The sequence below is a fragment of the Asterias rubens genome, chromosome 9 (assembly GCF_902459465.1).
Source record: "Asterias rubens chromosome 9, eAstRub1.3, whole genome shotgun sequence".
Classification (NCBI taxonomy): Eukaryota; Metazoa; Echinodermata; class Asteroidea; order Forcipulatida; family Asteriidae; genus Asterias; species Asterias rubens.
Genome location: NC_047070.1, coordinates 2,895,736 through 2,915,226, shown reverse-complemented (window position 1 = coordinate 2,915,226; position 19,491 = coordinate 2,895,736). Strand labels below are relative to the sequence as shown.

The 19,491-nt window shown below is 37.4% G+C and overlaps 1 protein-coding gene across 1 annotated transcript in view; it reads left to right on the top strand.

Moving 5' to 3' along the window:
- LOC117294663 (cGMP-specific 3',5'-cyclic phosphodiesterase-like) overlaps positions 1-19,491 on the top strand; it is a 146,675-nt gene that overhangs the window by 58,757 nt on the left and 68,427 nt on the right. Inside the window, exons 3-4 of the mRNA XM_033777168.1 lie at positions 3,875-3,964; positions 8,477-8,617. Of these exons, the coding sequence (XP_033633059.1) occupies positions 3,875-3,964; positions 8,477-8,617 (231 nt within the window). The remainder of the gene's footprint in view (positions 1-3,874; positions 3,965-8,476; positions 8,618-19,491) is intronic.

Here is a 19,491-nt window from a genome sequence, read left to right as displayed (position 1 = left end):
ATGTTGGTATACATAAACCCATTACAAAAATAATCAGTTTATTGCAGTTCTCAGTCCAACACATTTTTAGTAACTCAACACCCAAACTGTTGAACTTTAATTATGGCGGTATACATACACCCATGTAAAGCATGATTAGTTTACCTTAGTCTTACACCATTCAGTTACTCAACACCCAAACTGTTGGACTTTGATTATAGTGGTAAACATAAACCCATGTAAAGCATAATCAGTTTACTATTGCAGTCCTCAGTCCAACACCAATCAGTAATTCAACCCCAAAAGTGTTGGATGATGGTATAAATCTAATCCATGTAAGACATATCAGCTTTCTAGTGCGGTCCTTGGTCAGTTACTCAACACCCAATCTGATGGACTCTGGTTATTGTGGTTTGCCTAGGGTTGATTTCACAAAGACCGCGTTTCCACTGGATCCACAATTGTGAGATCAGGATCCCGCAACAAGATTGGTTGCAGGCGTGAAATCGCGGTTGCGTTCCCACTTGAGTATGATCGCGCATTGATCCCCCTTTTTGGGAACGGAAGTGGGTTCAAAAGAACACTGTTTTGCTAGCAAATTGCGGGGTCTGATCGCCCTTTGCGTTCCCACTAGACTTTTGATCGCCCTTTAATCCAAAAAGGGCGATCAGATCCTTTAATCCTACTCCCGAGGTGGATCAAAATTGCACGGTCAGATCCTGATCGCCCTCGCGTTCCCACTGAAGCCTGTTTCTCGTTGATCGCCCTTTGATCGCTCTTTCGGGGTGTTGATCGCCCTTTTCTCGAATTGGGAGACCAATGCGGGGTTCAGTGGGAACGGGGTCAAATAGTTAGGACTAGTCCTAGGAGATATTAGTCCTAAGTTTGGAAGAGTGACCCATCCTAACTTGAGATAAGACTAGTCCTAACTCTTTGTGAAATCCACCTCGTGTGAAGCAGGATAAGTTTACTAGTTCAGCCCCTATTCCAACAAAATCAAACTAAAGATGCAGTTGGATTTTGAAGGATTGGGGTTGGAAGATATCGTGTGGATCTTAACACTTTTTTAAGGCATTTATGAATTCACTGGTGGTTAAATTGTGTCGAATCATCGGGGACCTCGGATAGATTTGCAAGCATGGATTGTCATTCTTGTAAGGGCAAGGCCACTCTATTCTCCAGGAAAGGCCATTTCCATTAAAAAATTGTTAGAGGGGAAATTGTCAAAAGGGGCTGAATCAAGGCTTAGATAACTACATTATAGGCCATGGACTCAATAACACTTCAACCTTGGATATTCCACAAATAAAGACAGCTGAAGACCAAGATGTTGTTTTCAATGGCAAAATATTCCACCTCCTATATTCACATAAAAAAACCTTAAACAAACCATCAACAACTGCAAAACTTTTGCTTAAAGGGTGTATACGTACTTTTTGTAGGACAAAACACACAATGTCCACAGATTTACACTAAACTTACACAGTTTGAAGATAATGATAGTATAAAGCTTCCCTGAAAATATTACGTGCTGAGGTGCTGTAGTTTTTGGGTATAATGAGTAAAACAATGTCATGAAAATAATTTTCGTCTCATGATACGAAAATTATTTTAAGCATTTACAAACGTATTTTCATTACATTGTTTTACTCATTTCTTAAAAACTACAGCACCTCAGTTAGTAAGATTTGAAGGGAAGCTTTCCACTATCATTATCTTCAAACCCTGTAAGTTTAATGTAAATCTATGGACATTTTGAAAAAGTACCCAAATCCTTTAAGATGAACGATTGCCAATGACTAGCTTTTTAACCAAAATTAATAGCTTTTTAACCTTGGATATTCCACAAATAAAAAAACAGCTGAAGACCAAGGTAATATCCACCCAAAAAACCTTTAACAAACCAATAACAACATTTGGCAATGCCTCTACTAGCTAGTTTGAACTTCAAGATAGCTGGGCCAATTTTATAGAGCTGATTTGAAGCTTATTGCGAGACTTCCAATTTCATAGTGCTGCTAACCCTTAGCACTGGAAAAGGCATGCCAACTTCTGGTGCTTACTGTATGAAAGAGAATGAGGTCATATGGAAAACTATGGTGAACGCGCAAGCTGGCCACCTTATTTTCTTGCTGACCTGTGAAATACACTTACACTTTTAAAAAGCAAATTGTCTTGCTATAGTTAGCATGAAAATTTGCTTACCGTTAAAGACACTGGACACTATTGGTAATTGTCAAAGACTATAGTCTCCACAGTTGGTGTATCTCAACATACATGTATGCATGAAATAACAAACCTGTGCAAGTTTGAGCGCAATCGGTCATCAAAGTTGCGAGATAATAATGAAAGAAAAAACACCCGTGTCACAGGAAGTTGTGTGCTTTCAGATGCTTGATTTCGAGACCTCAAGTTCTAAATCTGATCTGAGGTCTCGAAATCAAATTCGTGGAAAATTACTTCTTTCTCAAAAACTATTCCACTTCAGAGGGAACTGTTTCTCACATGGTTTTATACTATCAACCTCTCCCCATTATTCGTAACCAAGAAAGGTTTTATGATTATAATTATTATGAGTAATTACCAATAGTGTCCACTGCCTGTAAGCAGTACTATGAAATTTGCCACTGCTGGGTCTGTAAACAGACATTTTTTGCTTACGGAGTTGCCCTTACTACAGTTTTATTTTCATAAATACTTCTAAACCGTAATCAAAATAAAAGGCATGCTTGCTTGCTGGCAATTCTTGTACAGTAGATGAGTGACGCAATAATACAGTTCCTTTGTGAATGCGCGCACACATTGTCAAATCGTCTCCAACAAAACACAATTGCTTGTACTCATGCTACAGTAAGCAGTTTGCTTAGCGGTTAACCCCTTGTTGAAATTGGGTCCATCTGATGGAGCCATTAGCTGTTTCAATTTGAACACAAACCTAAAGATCGAATATCCATTCTACTTGATTCACAGTTTACACACATCTGAGTGACGTTCATTAATCATCTATGTTTTATTAGAAACATACATGTAGTTCTAATTACTGGATGCACTTTTTACTGGGGTTATATTGTCAATGGAAACATTGAGAAGAATGGGTGTAATTGCTCGTAAATTTATTTTATTGTGAAGGTTTCATGGTTAATTGAATTGCAAATAGTGCAAACTTGTATGGAAACTTGATATGCTCTGTTTGTCATGTTGTACTTTTTTTTCTCATTAACATATATTTTTGTTTTGGGTACATGTGTTTAATTTGTTTATCCAACGAGAATTTCAACGATTGAAATACGGTTTACATCTATGTTTTAGGATGCACTTTTAGTTTGTGATAATCACCCTCTTTCCAAACAAACCATGACAGAATTAATCAAACTGTTTTACAGTGTGGGTTGGTACTTTTATTGTTTCTAAAAGATTCTGTTGAAATGAAAATTGTTCTATAATGACAGGTTGATTAAAGGCACTTGACTTGTTTGGTAATTGTCAAAGATCAGTATTCTCACTTGGTGCATCCCAACATGTATACATAAAATAACAAACCTGTGAAAATTTTGGCTCAATATGGTCATCAAATTTGCAAGAGAGTAATGAAAGAAAAACACCCTTGTGGCAATACTTTGTATGCATTCAGATACATAAAAAAAGGCTTCAGTTGAAGTGTTTTATTATTTGAGTGAGAAATTAGCTCTTACTAAAAAACTAAGATACTTCACAGGGAGCCATTTCTCATAATGTTTTATACTATCAATAGCTCTCCATTGTCCGTTACCAAGTAACTTTTTATGCTAACAATTATTTTGAGTAATTATCATTAGTAACCAGTGGTTATGTTTGTTTGAAATAGACACATCGGTTGATGTTCTTCTCTTGTGTTTTTTTCTTGTCCACTCTCTAGGTCTTCAGGAATTACCTGACATTTTGCGGAATTGGAATCATGAATGCCCAGCTGTTTGAGATGTCAGTCAACGAGTACAAACGCAATCAGGTAATTATGTCCATTGGACTTTCATACAGACATCCTCCTAGGCAAAGGCTGCTTCTCTAATCTGCTCCTCGTTTTTCAGCCAACTAGCAATGACTAATAGATTTTAGCTGAGAACAAGAAGATTGCTAGGGGTGTGGTTGGGTGTGGTTACTTTTGTAAAAGAATCAGGTATTGCGTTTTTCATATTTTTACATCAACTACTGGTCCACACTAGGGTTAGAAGAGTCATGAGCCCAATTTACACACAGGTGCTTAAGCAGAAAATATTGCTTTTCTGCTAAGCAGAAATGAGCAGAATATCATTCACAAATTGTACATGCCACATGGTAGTTTGGCTGGTAACCTTATTCTGGTACGCATAGTTTTTATTTTTATATATATTTTTTTAATGTTTTTTTTTATGCAAGTCGCCAGACACACCTGAAGGCCGCTTCAAGGTGTGGGCTACAATTATTTGTGTCCAGAGGCCGTTGCCACCTACTCCTAGGGCTGAAACAGGGTTACCCCTTTTACAGTCCATACGGATGTAGGCTTGGGTATCATCAGTCCGAAGCCTGGCCGGTAGAGCAGAAAGCACTACCTCCCCAATTTTATGTAGCAAGTGTCACGACCGGGATTCGAACCCACACTCTACTGATCAAACACCAGAGCTTGAATCTGGTGCTCTTAACCGCTCTGCCATGACACGCCTACTGTTTGTACTTAAGCAGCTCTATGAAATTGGGCCCTGGTTGGGTGTGGTTTGGGTGTGGTAGGGTGTGGTTCGGTTTGGTTGTTGTGATTGAATCAGGTCATGTCATGATTTTTTTCACAGCAACCACTGGTCAACAAAAGGACCATGGCCCGATTTCATTGCTAGAGAAACACTACATAATTGGTTTTTGCTAACAAAAAATTTGCTGGGCAGTCTAAGTTCTTTAGTTTGAGATCGATAAACCATATGGGTCATTAGAAAATAGTGAAAAACCGATTTATAAACATTTTGTATGACATCGATTAATTTATTTTTATTTTTTATAAAACGCTCACTGAGTGATAAAATCCAAACAGGAAATTAGTTTTGTTTATTTCTTATCAAATATAACATTTCAAACGGAAATATTTCAAGGGATGTTTTCTACTAGCATCATTGTCATTAGACCGTGTAAGCTTTATGTAAATTTGTGATCTTAGACAGTTTATTTTCCTTACCAATGCTGTATTGTTCCTTTAAGCAGAAAATACTGTCTAGAAAATTTATTTGCTAAGCAGAACAAATTAGTTTTGGAGCAAATAAATATATTTGGTTGTATAATCAGTGAAATTTTAGTGCAAACTTCGTAGTGACTAATTACACAGTGGAAGGCAATAGCCAGCGTGGTATATGGTCCCCAAAATTGATGCATCCTTGCTGTATCTGTGTGTTTTTTTCCCTAAATTACCAACCAATACACTCACATCTTAAGACATTTTTTTTATCATCTTTGGTTTTTAATCTTTAATCTCATCAACATGAAGTGATTTACCTTTCAGTTGTGAAAGAAGAAGGGGAAAAAAAGAAGAAGAAAGAAAAAAAAACCTAGAAGAAAAAACAAAACAAAAAACGAATGGAAAAAGAAAAGTGAAGAGCTGAGATAATCCAACGAGATGATGCGTTGCTAGGCAACGCCATGCACTGGTGTGGCCTGTTTGCAGTAGTTAGCCATGGGAGGGAGTAAAGAGTTGGATTTCTTTCCGCTCGATGACCTGAATCAGCATCTTGAAATTCCCAATGGAAGCTCTCCGTCTAAGATGGTGAGAAAGCAACAAAAAAAGACAGAAAACCCTCACCGGCATTCCAATAGTTTTTGTGACGGCGGAGAGCATGTTTGATTATACAACAGTGGAGACTCTTAAATTTGTTTGGTGACCTACTCTGATTAATCACTGTATGGATTAGACAATGGCTTCGAGAATAAAGGAAGCTCTGTAGGGTCTTACACTCAATTCAATCAACATTTGTTTCCATATTGGTGGTAAAAAAGGAGAATATTACATGTAAAGGCAGTGGACACTATTGGTAATTACTCAAACAAATTATTATCATAAAACCTTACTAGGGAATGAGTAATGGGGAGAGGTTGATAGTATATGAACATTGTGAGAAACGGCTCCCTCTGAAGTAACGTTTTTTCGAGAAAGACACATTTTTCCAGGAATTTGATTTTGAGACCTCAGATTTAGAATTTGAGGTCTCGAAATCAAGCATCTGAAAGCACACAACATCGTGAGACAAGGGTGTTTTTTCTTTCATTATTATTGTTATTTTATGCAAATGTTGAGATACACCAAGTGAGAAGACAGACTGGTCTTTGACATCTACCAATAGTGTCCGGTGTCTTTAAACAAAGTAAAAAAATTTGAGTCAAAGACATGTCAAGAACAGGTCAAGAAAATAATTAATGAAAATGAAATGAACAAAATATAATGTAATGGATTCGGAGCAGACCAATATGGGGGCATTTACAGAAGCCAGAAAGGCTTGTTTTAAAATGCCTGACAAATACAAAACAAAAGGAAACAAACAAACAAACAAACAAAACATGTTCTCTCATACTTGCTTGTCTTTGGTGGAGGATCAAGGACAGCAGCATTGTTTGGGATCAGGGAGTTGGGCGTGGGACAGAGTTAAGAATGTATGACAATGGTTTGCCTTTAATGTGTAGGAGTCAACAATACGTGAGCCTGCAAATTGCGAAGCAATCGCTGTTAAATCCAGCACTTAACGTCAAATTTAAAAAGAGGATTACAGCTTTGTCACAATAAACCAATCCATTAGCATTGTAGCATGTGTCCTGTTCATGTTTAGTTTGAAAATAAGTGTTTTTTGGGTGTGTTAAAGCGATGATGTTTGTTCACTGTGTGTCCTTAAAGGGAACGTACACGTTTGGTAATTACTCAAAACAAATATTAACTTAAAAACTGACTTGCTGACGAGCATTGGAGAGCTGTTGATAGTATAAAACATTCTGAAGTAACATAGATTTTTTAGAAAGAACTAATTTCTCACTGAAATAATAAAAGATTTTTAGCCAGAAATCTTCTATTCATATCTGAAAGCACACAAATTCGTCCAACAAGGGTGTTTTTTCTCTCATCATTTTCTCGCAACTTCGATGACCAATTTAGCTTTAATTTTCACAGGCTTTTTATTTTATGGTTATGTTGGGATACACCAAGTGAGAAGACTGGTCTTTGACAATTACCAAACGTTTACCTTTCCGTTAAAGGAACACTACTGCATTGGTAAGAACAATTTTTTTCTTCTTCTAAGATCACAGATTTACATGAAACTGACACGGTCTTACGATGATGATAGTAGCAAAAATCCCATGAAATATTTTTGTCTGAAATGTCATATTATTTGATGAGAAATAAATAAAATTAATTTCCCGTTTTAAGTTAATGGCTCAGTGAGCTTTTTATCCACCCCCCCCCCTCTTTTTATCTATGTCATGCAAAATGTATTTTTCAATATTTTATCGTGACCCAGATGGCCGATTGATCTCAAACTTCTACAGGTTTGTCAGCTTATGCATAATGGTGGATTACATGAGGAGCTTACACTGCTAGCAAATGTTTTTTAGCAAAAAAAAATAATAAAAAAAAAATGAAAAAAAATAAATAAAAAAAAAATGCAGAAAACAAATTCAGTAATGTTGCATTATGGATGGTTGCATAGCATCGTTCTTGTTCAAGAATAATGAGTATTTTCTTTTTGAAATTGAATATTTAAACTGACTACTGAAGGAAATGAGAGTGCTTGTGGTAATTTAAAACCAAAAAAAGATATGAAATGGCAGTAAGTGGCATGAACCTTCGATTCAAGAAAGATTTTTTTCCCCCGCCAAAGATTTAATTTGTCTTCACACGTAAGACACTAAAAATGTTTAATCAAAATCTTGGGCATTTATGGAAAGTCCAAAATGAGATGTTTTTTTTGCTGAAAAATTTTAACTCCATTTTGTAAAAACTGTCACCCAAAATGGTCTTCAAGTAAGAGTCTTTAGCAATAGTTGACTTAATATAATTTTTTAATATTGGTTGTAATCCAGTTTCAATCAAAAAAATGAGAGTCCAAAATGATATTTTTTGCTGAAAGATTTAAACACAAAAGATTAATAACCGCAAACCGAAATGGCGTAAGAATCTCAGCATTAGTTCACTTAATTTTAAGTTTTTAATGTGAGCTGTAAATGCCTTTTCGGCATTAACCTTAAACCAGTTTTCATTTTACAAAAATGTGATTGCACAATGAGATATTTTTTCGCTGAAAGATTTGAACTACATTCATAATAGCTGCGTCCCAAAATGGTGCTCAAGTAAGAATCTCAGCTATAAGTCACTTAATTTAAGTTTTTAATGTGGGCTGTAAATGCCTTTCCGGCATTAAACCTAATCCAGTTTTTTATTGGGAAAAATGAGCACGACTTTGCGCTGGGCCCTTGTTGGCCATCAGCATTGACCGTGTCGTGATCTTGTTGCCCATTGCAGATGTTACTGCAGCTGGCCCGTGGCATCTTTGAGGAACAGACCTCCCTGGAGAGTGTCGTCCACAAGATTATGAAGGAGGCCATCACGCTACTGAAGTGCGAACGCTGCTTGGTGTTTCTGCTGGAGGATCATGATAAATCGGTAAGAGGGAAGCGAGGGAATCAAGCCCTTGTGATTATAGGGGGAGTAGAGCTGAGGTATTATGATAAAAAGATGCCAGATGAGGGCTGGAATTGATGATGACTCAGCAGATGAAATTGATAAAGAAGAAACAGGAACCGATAGAAAAACTGTGGTACTGGTGACACTTTTGTGATTTGGATGATGAACGTGAAGGGAAATAGATGTGACAATGATGATGTGACATGAACAGGGATGACAATGACACAAATTTTGATGACATATTCAATGATCAAATGTTATGAGATGCCAATACATAATAAGGATGAAATGACATTAACAGTAGCATTTAAGGATGATGACAGTAATATTAGTGGTGATAGGGATAGAGCCATTGTAAAGTATGTGACACTGACAGTGACAAGAATGGTGATCAAACTCAAAGGTCATGTTATTTATGGTGATACAGGTGATGATCACTGTTACAAAGACAGTGACGAGTATGAGATATTGTAACTTTGCTTAGACATTGACAACTATGAGGAGAATTAATGTGACAGGAAAAGGAAAATGCCAGTGATGCCACTCAGTCAGGCAATTATGTCAACCTCAGATAGAAACTGAATTATGATGGTATTAGATTTTATATTTATGTTTCAGAAAAAAGAAGTATGGCTCCCCTTATGATTGATAGTGAATAACGGGTTTCTGCAGTCAGGGATCCCAACTAGAGAGATACTGTATTATGTGAAAAATTCTTTGGAATGTGTCCAATGGTGTATATCGCAATAATCATTCCGCGGGTATTATAGGCATACGGTACAATGCATGCCGTCGGTGAGATATATAGCGGCGACTCCAAATGCCAAAGCCGTACCTGCCGATACAGCGATTATTCCTGCAGGATTTAGTGCCTGAGTAAATTACACCATATTGAAAGGATTGCAATTGCGGATTCACTGTCAATTAAAAATTGAATGCCTTTACTGCGCTTGTTGCCAAGAGACTGGAGGTGATGCAAAACAGAGCTCCCGAAACCCATGCCTTCTGGCCTCTCTTGTTGAATTTACCAATAAAAATGTCCTGGTTTTTACCGGTCAATTTTTTATCACGGACATTTTTCCAAGAGTAAATGTGTGTTCCTTAAAGATGAGAGTGAAACTGAATGAAATGTAGACTGTGCAAACAGGAAGGGCTGACCTGGTACTAAAGGAGAAGATGAAGAAAAAAAAGGAGATGATTATGATGATGACGTGGCGAGAGACAGAGGCTTTGAGCAAGGGGGGGATAAAGATGATGAAAAGGCTGCCGGTGATGAAATGTAGATGAATGGTACGGCTGGGAGACGGTTTTTGAGACACGGAGAAGAGAAAAAGAGGCTGCAGACGGTAGAGGAGGATGAGCAGTGAAGCTAGATGATGAGTGAATTCCCAGATGGAGCAAATGAAGACAGCGATTTTTCTTCTTCCCAGCAAGGATTTTTTGTCACTCTCCTTCCGTCTTTCGTTTATGATCCGTGCGGGTTATATAAAGAAAATGAGGGCATGTTTCGGGGCGCTCGGTTGAAAGAAAGAAGACGAAGACGAAAAAGGGAAGGTTGTGTGTTGAGTTTTTTTTTACCTTCTTGAGCTTGTCTTCATATTCTAACTCATTATGCCGCTCGGTTTGGTCTTTAAAGATGTAATGTGTATGAGAACCCATCTAGCCACTGATTAAACTGCATGCATCAGCTGTATCATATAATAGGTATACTAATCAAGTCACATGAAGTAAAGGTCAGCTGTTTACTAATGACAAAAGGTCATAGGTCAAACTAAGGTGTACAAAAGATTAGAGTTTTTTATACGTAACGGCTTAGTCTAGTGCTTGTTGTATTAAAATGATTGTGATGGAAGAATTAATTTCAATTGTATGGCCAAAGAAATCATATTGGTTGGTCAATGTTTTTCAACTGACATCAAAATGGGGGGGGGGGGGGGGGGGCAGGAACACTGAGTTTACCAGAGACATTTGTAAATGATACAAGATGTATGTTTGTTTTGAATTATTTGTTTGTGGAGTTTAGTTATCTGGCTATATCAGGAAATTTACCCATCTTTAACGATCTATGTTTACTGTGTCAACGAATAAAATAATTGAAAACAAATGAAGTTGCTAATTTTGTTTACGAGGGACAATGACCAGCTTTGATTGGACAGAGGAAATGAATAAATGAAAAGCTTTAATAGTAACGATGCCCGTGTAGCAACTAATGAAAACCAATTATTTTATTGTTGAAATAGACCCTTGCACAGTTGCCTGCCGGTTGTTCAGTGTGGACACCCCAGTTGTAGCGCTGTAATTACATGTGATTAACATTCACTAATCATAGTCTTTCTAATTGGACAGACTGTACTGTATCTATCCCACACTCGTCACACTAACTCATTTTTACTTTCACAATCACCTTTAAGTGGTGTCTGAAGCTTTGCATGGTGTGAAGGATAAGAATAAACTATAGTAATAGTTCTCTTTTTAAGGGAGTGTTGGCTCTGAAAAGAGTTGGTGAATTTTCGACGAGTATTCTCTACTTGTCCTTAGGAGGAATGCTTTCTCCTGAAGACGAGCAGTTCATAATGTTTAGAAACGTTGACACCACACCAGCTCTTTTCAGGGACAACACTCCCTTAAAGGGAAGGTACACGTTTGGTAATTACTTTAAACAAATATTAACTTAAAACTGACTTGGTAACGAGCACTGTAGAGCTGTTGATAGTATAAAACATGGTGGGAAACGACTCCCTCTGAAGAAACTAGTTTTTCAGAAAGAGGTAATTTCTCACTAAAATAATAAAAGACTTCTAGCTAGAAGTCTTTTATTCCTATCTGAAAGCACACAAGTACGTCCAGCAAGGGTGTTTTTTCTCTCATCATTTTCTCGCAACTTCGACAACCAATTCAACTCAAAATTTCACAGGCTTGTTATTTTATGCTTATGTTAGGATTCACCAAGTGAGAAGACTGGTCTTTAACAGTTACCAAACGTGTACCTTCCCTTTAAAAGAGAATTATGCAGGACAACTATTATTTATAGTTTACCCTTACAATCACCTTTGTATGGAAATACAGACTTGCAAAAAGTCTTCCACTGAATCTGTTCAGAAAAAGCAAATAAGGCATATTTTATTGTAAACATAGTAAACATGTTTTATGCAGGCTTCTTTTTTTGTTCGCGGCACTGCATCGTTTGGTTACTAAAATTATTTTTGTTTTGTTTTACATATATATACACTGATGTGTAAGCACTGTATACTCAGTACTTTCTGTATAAACGAATTACAGGCCTTTACTTGGGTGGGATTGGAACCCACAACCCTTGCAATTCTAGAGCAGTGCAGTGTCTTATCAAAAGTCAGCCTTTTTTTGGTAAAACGTGTTATTAAAAGTCAGTCTTTTTTTGGTAAAACGTGTTTGAAGTAGGCTCGCAGTAAATTGCACTGACTTCAATAACCCCCTTAAATAAAAACTAAAAACAACGAAATCAACCGATATTTCTAATAACAGAATGGTGTCATTGGCAACCAGACTAGTGAGCAAACAAGTTCATCTAATCAAAAAAGATGAACAAATATTGATGAGTAAAAGTGGCATGTTGAGTTGAAGTCACAGTCACGTATTGACGTTCATAATTGTTGACTGTCTGGGAAGTGATATGCCAGAGCTATTAGAATCTTTAAAGGAAACATGTTTGGTTTGGAACGTCAAACAATTGTTCAGTTTTTTTTTCATGAATTGTCTGAAAACATTGCTTGGTGTTTAAAGGGTCTATGTAACATTTGTAGGACAAAAACACACAATGTCCACAGATTTACACTAAACTTACACAGTTTGAAGATAATGATAGTAGAAAGCTTCCCTGAAAATACCACGTGCTGATGTACTGGAGTTTTTGGGAAATGAGTAAAACAATGTCATGAAAAAAACTTTCGTCTCATGAGACGAAAATTATTTTAATCATTTACAAACGTAATTTCATGACATTGTTTTACTAATTTCTCAAAAACTACAGAACCAAAGTAAGTAAGATTTGAAGAGAAGCTTTCCACTATTGTTATCTTCAAACCCTGCAAGTTTAGCGTAAATCTATGGACATTTTGAAAAAGTACTCAAATCCTTTAAGTTGTGGGTTTGATAAATCGTATTGCTGAGACTTTGATCTGTAAACAAGATGATGTTACTTTCAGAAGGAGGTAAAAACTAGAATACGATTTGGACTTTCTTGTAGCAGACCTCAGACAACTTTGAAACTCCTATGTTTTTCATGAGTTGTTTTTAAAGATTTTGTCTAAACATACATGTAGAAGTCCCCCCTAAAATAAAAATGAATAAAATAACTAAATAGAAAGAAGACATTTTTTTTATAAGGGTGTAAAATACCTGCTATAGGGTTTCTCTTACCAACCCTCTTTTGTTTTTACTTTTTTTTTCTTTGAAAATGTTGTTATAATGTTAAATTTTCGGTTTTTACCCATACACCGATGTGTTAGCACTGTATACACAGTACTTTTCAGAGTCATGTGAACAAATATTACAGGCATATATTACTCGGCTGGGATTGGAACCCACGACCCTTGCAATTCTAGAGCAGTGTCTTACCAACTAGACTACCGAGGTTGTCTGGTAGCTAGAGGCAGTTCGAATCCCATGTTTTGGCAGAGGGTACATTAGTAGACGCTAAATTTGCATCAGGGATAAAAAAAAAAATGGAAAAAAAAAGAAAAAAAAAAAAAAAAAGTTCTTATACCCATACACCAATGTGTGTTAGCACTGTATACTCGGTACTTTCACGAGTCCTGTAAAAAAAAAAAAAGTAGTAAAACTCAATTCAGTCTCCTTTCAAGGCTTTTGTTATTTCTGGAAAAAAAGAAGAAGAAGTAATACTGCTTGATGATTGAAACAAGAACCAACTCAATAGGGGGGGGGAATGTAAAAGATAAAAACCCCAATAAAATATGTACAAGTTTAGAAATTACTTATTTTATTTGTCTATCAGTCACGCTTGCACAGACTAAAATGAAAAGAAGCCAATATCTTTATCCTCAGATTTTGAGTGGGTTTTTCATTAAGGTCTTGACAAGGTCAGGATGGACAACAGTCCTTGCTTTCCAATTAGCGCATTCACATTCGAACGTCTAGGTCATGCATTAACTTGTTATTGAAGACCTACATTGCAACTTTCTTATTAAATGGCAGTTTTATTTACTCCCAATAAAAAAAAAAATAAAAAAAAATGCAAGGATAATTCCATGAACAAGCCACTGCATTATTTCCAAGTGGATTGGTTACTGTGTCCAAGGAAGATGGTTAAATTTAGGTTAAGTACGGTACAAGTCGAAAAAAAAATATCAACGGAATACAAGAGTTGGCCCATGTTGTTATTTTTGAACCCATTGGCTGGAAGGAGTGGTAAATTTCCTGGGTGTTCTAAGAACCCATGGGCTATAAGGAGATCTCCGTTACCAGCGTGTACATTTGTACATTCTCTGCAACAATCGTGGCCTCCCGTTATTTAAACATCCAGAAGGTTGTCAGTTAGACTGCGACAACTTCAAATTAATATGCTCGGGGAAAAAAACAAACTCAGTGACGTCAATGGCCGGCATAGCTCGGTGGTTGCCATAGAATAGGCTGTTGTGAAACATGGCATCTAGATGGGGCTGCTATGATCGGTAGTGAATGACAATTACATAGTGTTCAAGGAAAATGATTCGATCACCCGCTGATTGAATTTTTCATTAGCAACAGGCAGTTTGTGTACAGGTTTTTTTTAAAACTCCTTTATTTGACCCGGAGAAATAAAATGTTGCCATCTTATGGATAACCGTGACTCACCATCCCCGCGCGAAGTTATTGCAATATTTTGGGGTGTAATTGATAGAATGTTTCAGTCAATGCATTTGACAACTCATTTGATTTGTGCCTATCACGATCATAAAATACATTTATATAAATACTTTGAAATGGAATAAAAAGTCCTTGGTTTGAATTGTTCATATTTAAGTTCACTCCATTGCCTTTAACAGGGTGCCATTGAAGTGTCAGTTACAAAAGTGGATTTTTGTTTAACTTATAATTTAGCAGATTGAAGCCGAATTTGAATTAGATGACCTACTCTTTCTCGGAATTTGGCAATATTGTCCTCGCTCAAAGGTTACTGAAATTTCAGTGTCCAATTAAATCCTCTTCGGTGAAACCACAGTTGCCAATCAACGCTATCGTTTCGTGTAAACAAACGTCATGTTTACATTTCAAAGACCAACCCCCACTATCTGTGCTTATAGTCCTTTGCCATACCAGATCACTGTTACATCTGAGGTTTACTCTCAACACTTTAATCAGCTATTTTTTAAAGATTACTCCAGGAGTGCCTAGTCATTAGTGTGGTTGAACCAAACTGATAGTTTCTTAGAGATACACTAGAATTTTATCAAACGATTAATTGTTAGCATTTGAACATGTGCACAGCCACTATCATGGGTACACGTTTTGTTTCAAGGATACCAAATAAACAACATACAAATATTGAGTAACTCTTTGCAGATCTTTAAAGCCCCTTTCACATGAGAGCAATTTAGCAAGGGTCCCTTGCTAAATTGTAGCATGGTTGTAAGATTTTACAAAATGCACCTCGTGTGAAAGGACAAATTTTGTTTGGAGTGTCCAGGGTCCCTTGTCAAATCTTGTCCAACATTACTACATTTTGTCGGAGGTCCGGACCTACGACAAAATCTTACACTAGCGGAAGTTTTGACCAAGGAAGTGGGCTACATCATCGTGTGAAAGGAATCCTTGTTTATTGAATGACGTCCTAGGAGAAAATGCCCATACAGCGCATGCTATTGTGGGTGCTTTCTTGTCCAATCAAGGTGATCAGGATTACCAATTCGTCATATCACTCTCAGGTCGCACAAGGGTTGTTAGTTTTTTAACTTCAGTGGGAAAGCTCACAAAATCAGTCCCACACAGTGATAACAAATAAACAATCCACGCTCGTAAATTTTGTAGCAAAGGACCCTGGCTACATTTTGGCCGTGTGAAAAGGGCTTAACTCTTTGCAGATCTTAAATTTGACAAACTCAAGAACTTGTTGTCGTCGTTGACACAGCGATGCTTAAATTATAATGACACAGTAATGATCAACACAGTGATATGCCTGTGATTTTTTTTCCCCACAGAACTCGGGAAAGTAATGAGTATACAGTGCTACCACACATCGGTGTAAGGGGAAAGTACTGAGTATACAGTGCTTACACACATCGGTGTAAGGGGAAAGTACTGAGTATACAGTGCTTACACACATCGGTGTAAGGGGAAAGTACTGAGTATACAGTGCTTACACACATCGGTGTAAGGGGAAAGTACTGAGTATACAGTGCTTACACACATCGGTGTAAGGGGAAAGTACTAAGTATACAGTGCTTACACACATCGGTGTAAGGGGAAAGTACTGAGTATACAGTGCTAACACACATCGGTGTAAGGGGAAAGTACTGAGTATACAGTGCTTACACACATCGGTGTAAGGGGAAAGTACTGAGTATACAGTGCTAACTCACATCGGTGTAAGGGGAAAGTACTGAGTATACAGTGCTTACACACATCAGTGTAAGGGGAAAGTACTGAGTATACAGTGCTAACACACATCGGTGTAAGGGGAAAGTACTGAGTATACAGTGCTACCACACATCGGTGTAAGGGGAAAGTACTGAGTATACAGTGCTAACACACATCGGTGTAAGGGGAAAGTAATGAGTATACAGTGCTTACACACATCGGTGTAAGGGGAAAGTAATGAGTATACAGTGCTAACACACATCGGTGTAAGGGGAAAGTACTGAGTATACAGTGCTAACACACATCGGTGTAAGGGGAAAGTAATGAGTATACAGTGCTACCACACATCGGTGTAAGGGGAAAGTACTGAGTATACAGTGCTTACACACATCGGTGTAAGGGGAAAGTACTGAGTATACAGTGCTTACACACATCGGTGTAAGGGGAAAGTACTGAGTATACAGTGCTACCACACATCGGTGTACGGGGAAAGTACTGAGTATACAGTGCTACCACACATCGGTGTAAGGGGAAAGTACTGAGTATACAGTGCTACCACACATCGGTGTAAGGGGAAAGTACTGAGTATACAGTGCTACCACACATCGGTGTAAGGGGAAAGTACTGAGTATACAGTGCTACCACACATCGGTGTAAGGGGAAAGTACTGAGTATACAGTGCTACCACACATCGGTGTAAGGGGAAAGTACTGAGTATACAGTGCTACCACACATCGGTGTAAGGGGAAAGTACTGAGTATACAGTGCTAACACACATCAGTGTAAGGGGAAAGTACTGAGTATACAGTGCTACCACACATCGGTGTAAGGGGAAAGTACTGAGTATACAGTGCTACCACACATCGGTGTAAGGGGAAAGTACTGAGTATACAGTGCTAACACACAACGGTGTATGGGGAAAGTACTGAGTATACAGTGCTAACACACAACGGTGTATGGGGAAAGTACTGAGTATACAGTGCTACCACACATCGGTGTACATGTGCACGGGTAAAACCCAAATGAATATTCTTTATCCCGATGCAAATTTAACATAAATTATAACATTGAGATAACTTGTTGTTTATAAAATGGACACGAAAAACAGTGTGTACACGTGATTGTGAGCACATAAATTTCTTACAGTGCCTCGAACACTTTTATTTGTTTTCTTGCAAAATTATAATTTGTCAAACCACAATCGGAACCTGCAGCATGGATATAACTTAAGGCATTCATCACTTCCTGCATTGGAATAGTTTATAATTAAATATGACACTAAAATTTATGCCCTTTACCCTTGTGTCCTTAATGTTGAGTGACAGCCAATTAGCTCGTTAGTAACTAATGTTCGTCAGAGTCATTAACCTCTGTAGGGAAGCATTGCTTGTTGAAGTCAAGTGGAAATGGCACATTCCAGTTTTCTTTAAAGGGCTTGCAATAAATTGATGTTTAACTTGTATCGGGGGTAAAGGATATGCATTATGATTGTACCCATATACACGGATGTGTGTTAGTACTGTATACTAAGTACTTTCCTGAGTTCTGTGAACAAAATCACAGGCATATTACTTGGTAGGGATTCGAACCCATGACCTTTCAATAAATTTAGTTTTGGCAATTAATTTTGTTTTGTTGACAACCAGAGAAACTTTCGCTCAATGCAGAATGACATTGCGGCGTAATTTGTTTGTTTATTAGAAGAAAACGATAGCGACTTTAAAACATAAAAAGAAGAACAAAAATAGTTAATGAACCACATTAATTTGGAAAAACATAATAAGAATGTTTTGCGTAGAATAAATTTGCAACTTTGAAAAAATTTAATATGATACAAACTGGATTTATATGTAACCTCACTTGATTTCCTTTCTAGAGATTAATATGATTATGCGAACTGCTGTGCCCTAATAATATAAAACAAATAAGTAGGATTTAAACTTATGTTGTCAACCACCGGTTCTTTTCAGAACCAACACTACTCAAAAGAGATTTTTCACAGGTGCTACCGCAAACCCCAGCTTACAAACGCATAAAGTATCAGATTATGGAGTACTTTGCATTAATCTTAATCTGTAACCCTCATAGACCTTTTTATATGTGTACACGCCACCCACTTAAATCGATAAGAGGTGGTTCTTTGACCACAAGAGGGTGCTGTTTGAAATTGTTTGTAGCGTGTCATGCCTATCGGTAAAGAGCACCGGATTCAAACTCTGTTGTTTCTGACAGCAGTGTGTGAGTTCGAGTCCCAGCCATGACACCTGTGTCCTAGAGCAAGACACTTAACCATGATGCTTCATCCTTTGGATTGGACGTTAAGCCGTTGGTCCCGTGTGTTGTGTAACGCACATTTGTGTTCGTAAAAAGGAGTACAGTAGGTCTCATAATTCCAACGTAGTCCCACATACCTTACGGGAAAATACTGTATGTTGAAGTGCCTTGAGCGTCACTGAGTGATGAGGGATATGCGCGCTAAATAAGAAGCCACTATTATTATTATTATTATTATTATTACATCTTATGTAATGGTTCAGTTCTTATGTCAAAGGGACTTTGGGTCACATCATAATAACCATCTAATTGTCACTTACAAAGTATAAAACATTAATCTTAGTGTATAGTGTGGTTGTAAGATTGGAATGGAGAGAAATGTTGTGATGATGTTGTGCTAAGATTATTTGTATGTCTTGATGATTACTTGTGTAACTCACCTAAGAGGCATCTTGCTTCTCCACTTTCATCTCATTTCTCATTCATAGTCTGTGAAACTGTTGATAGTTATGACTGTATGCTGTGTGTGACGATAGAATGGACCAAATAGTGTATTTGTTTTGTTTTCTCTAGTAATGTGTGCATTTTTTATTATCAGTGTGTTTGGTAGACTGCAAGTCATTTGAATGAGCACATCGCACATGCACCATGCCACTGTTGCACTGTCCACGCAGCCATATCACTTAATCATCATTCTGACAACATGGACATGGACGCCATGGTGTCAACAACAACAACAACAACAACAACAACAACATTGAAAAAAAAATCATCCCAAAATGTCGTAGTGAAACGTTCCTTCATGTCAGTGAAACTTATCAGTGTAGATTTGGAATGCTGATCATGATCACAACCCAAATTTTTCATCACAAAGTGCGGATTCCTGTGTACACAAACATCAGGAATTCACACATGGACTCAAAACCTGTATTGGGACCGGAATGATCCCAAAGTGTTTTCTATGTCAATAAACCCGTGCTTTTTTGTAAGCTGACATTATTCTGGTGATCATAAGGTAATATTCCAGT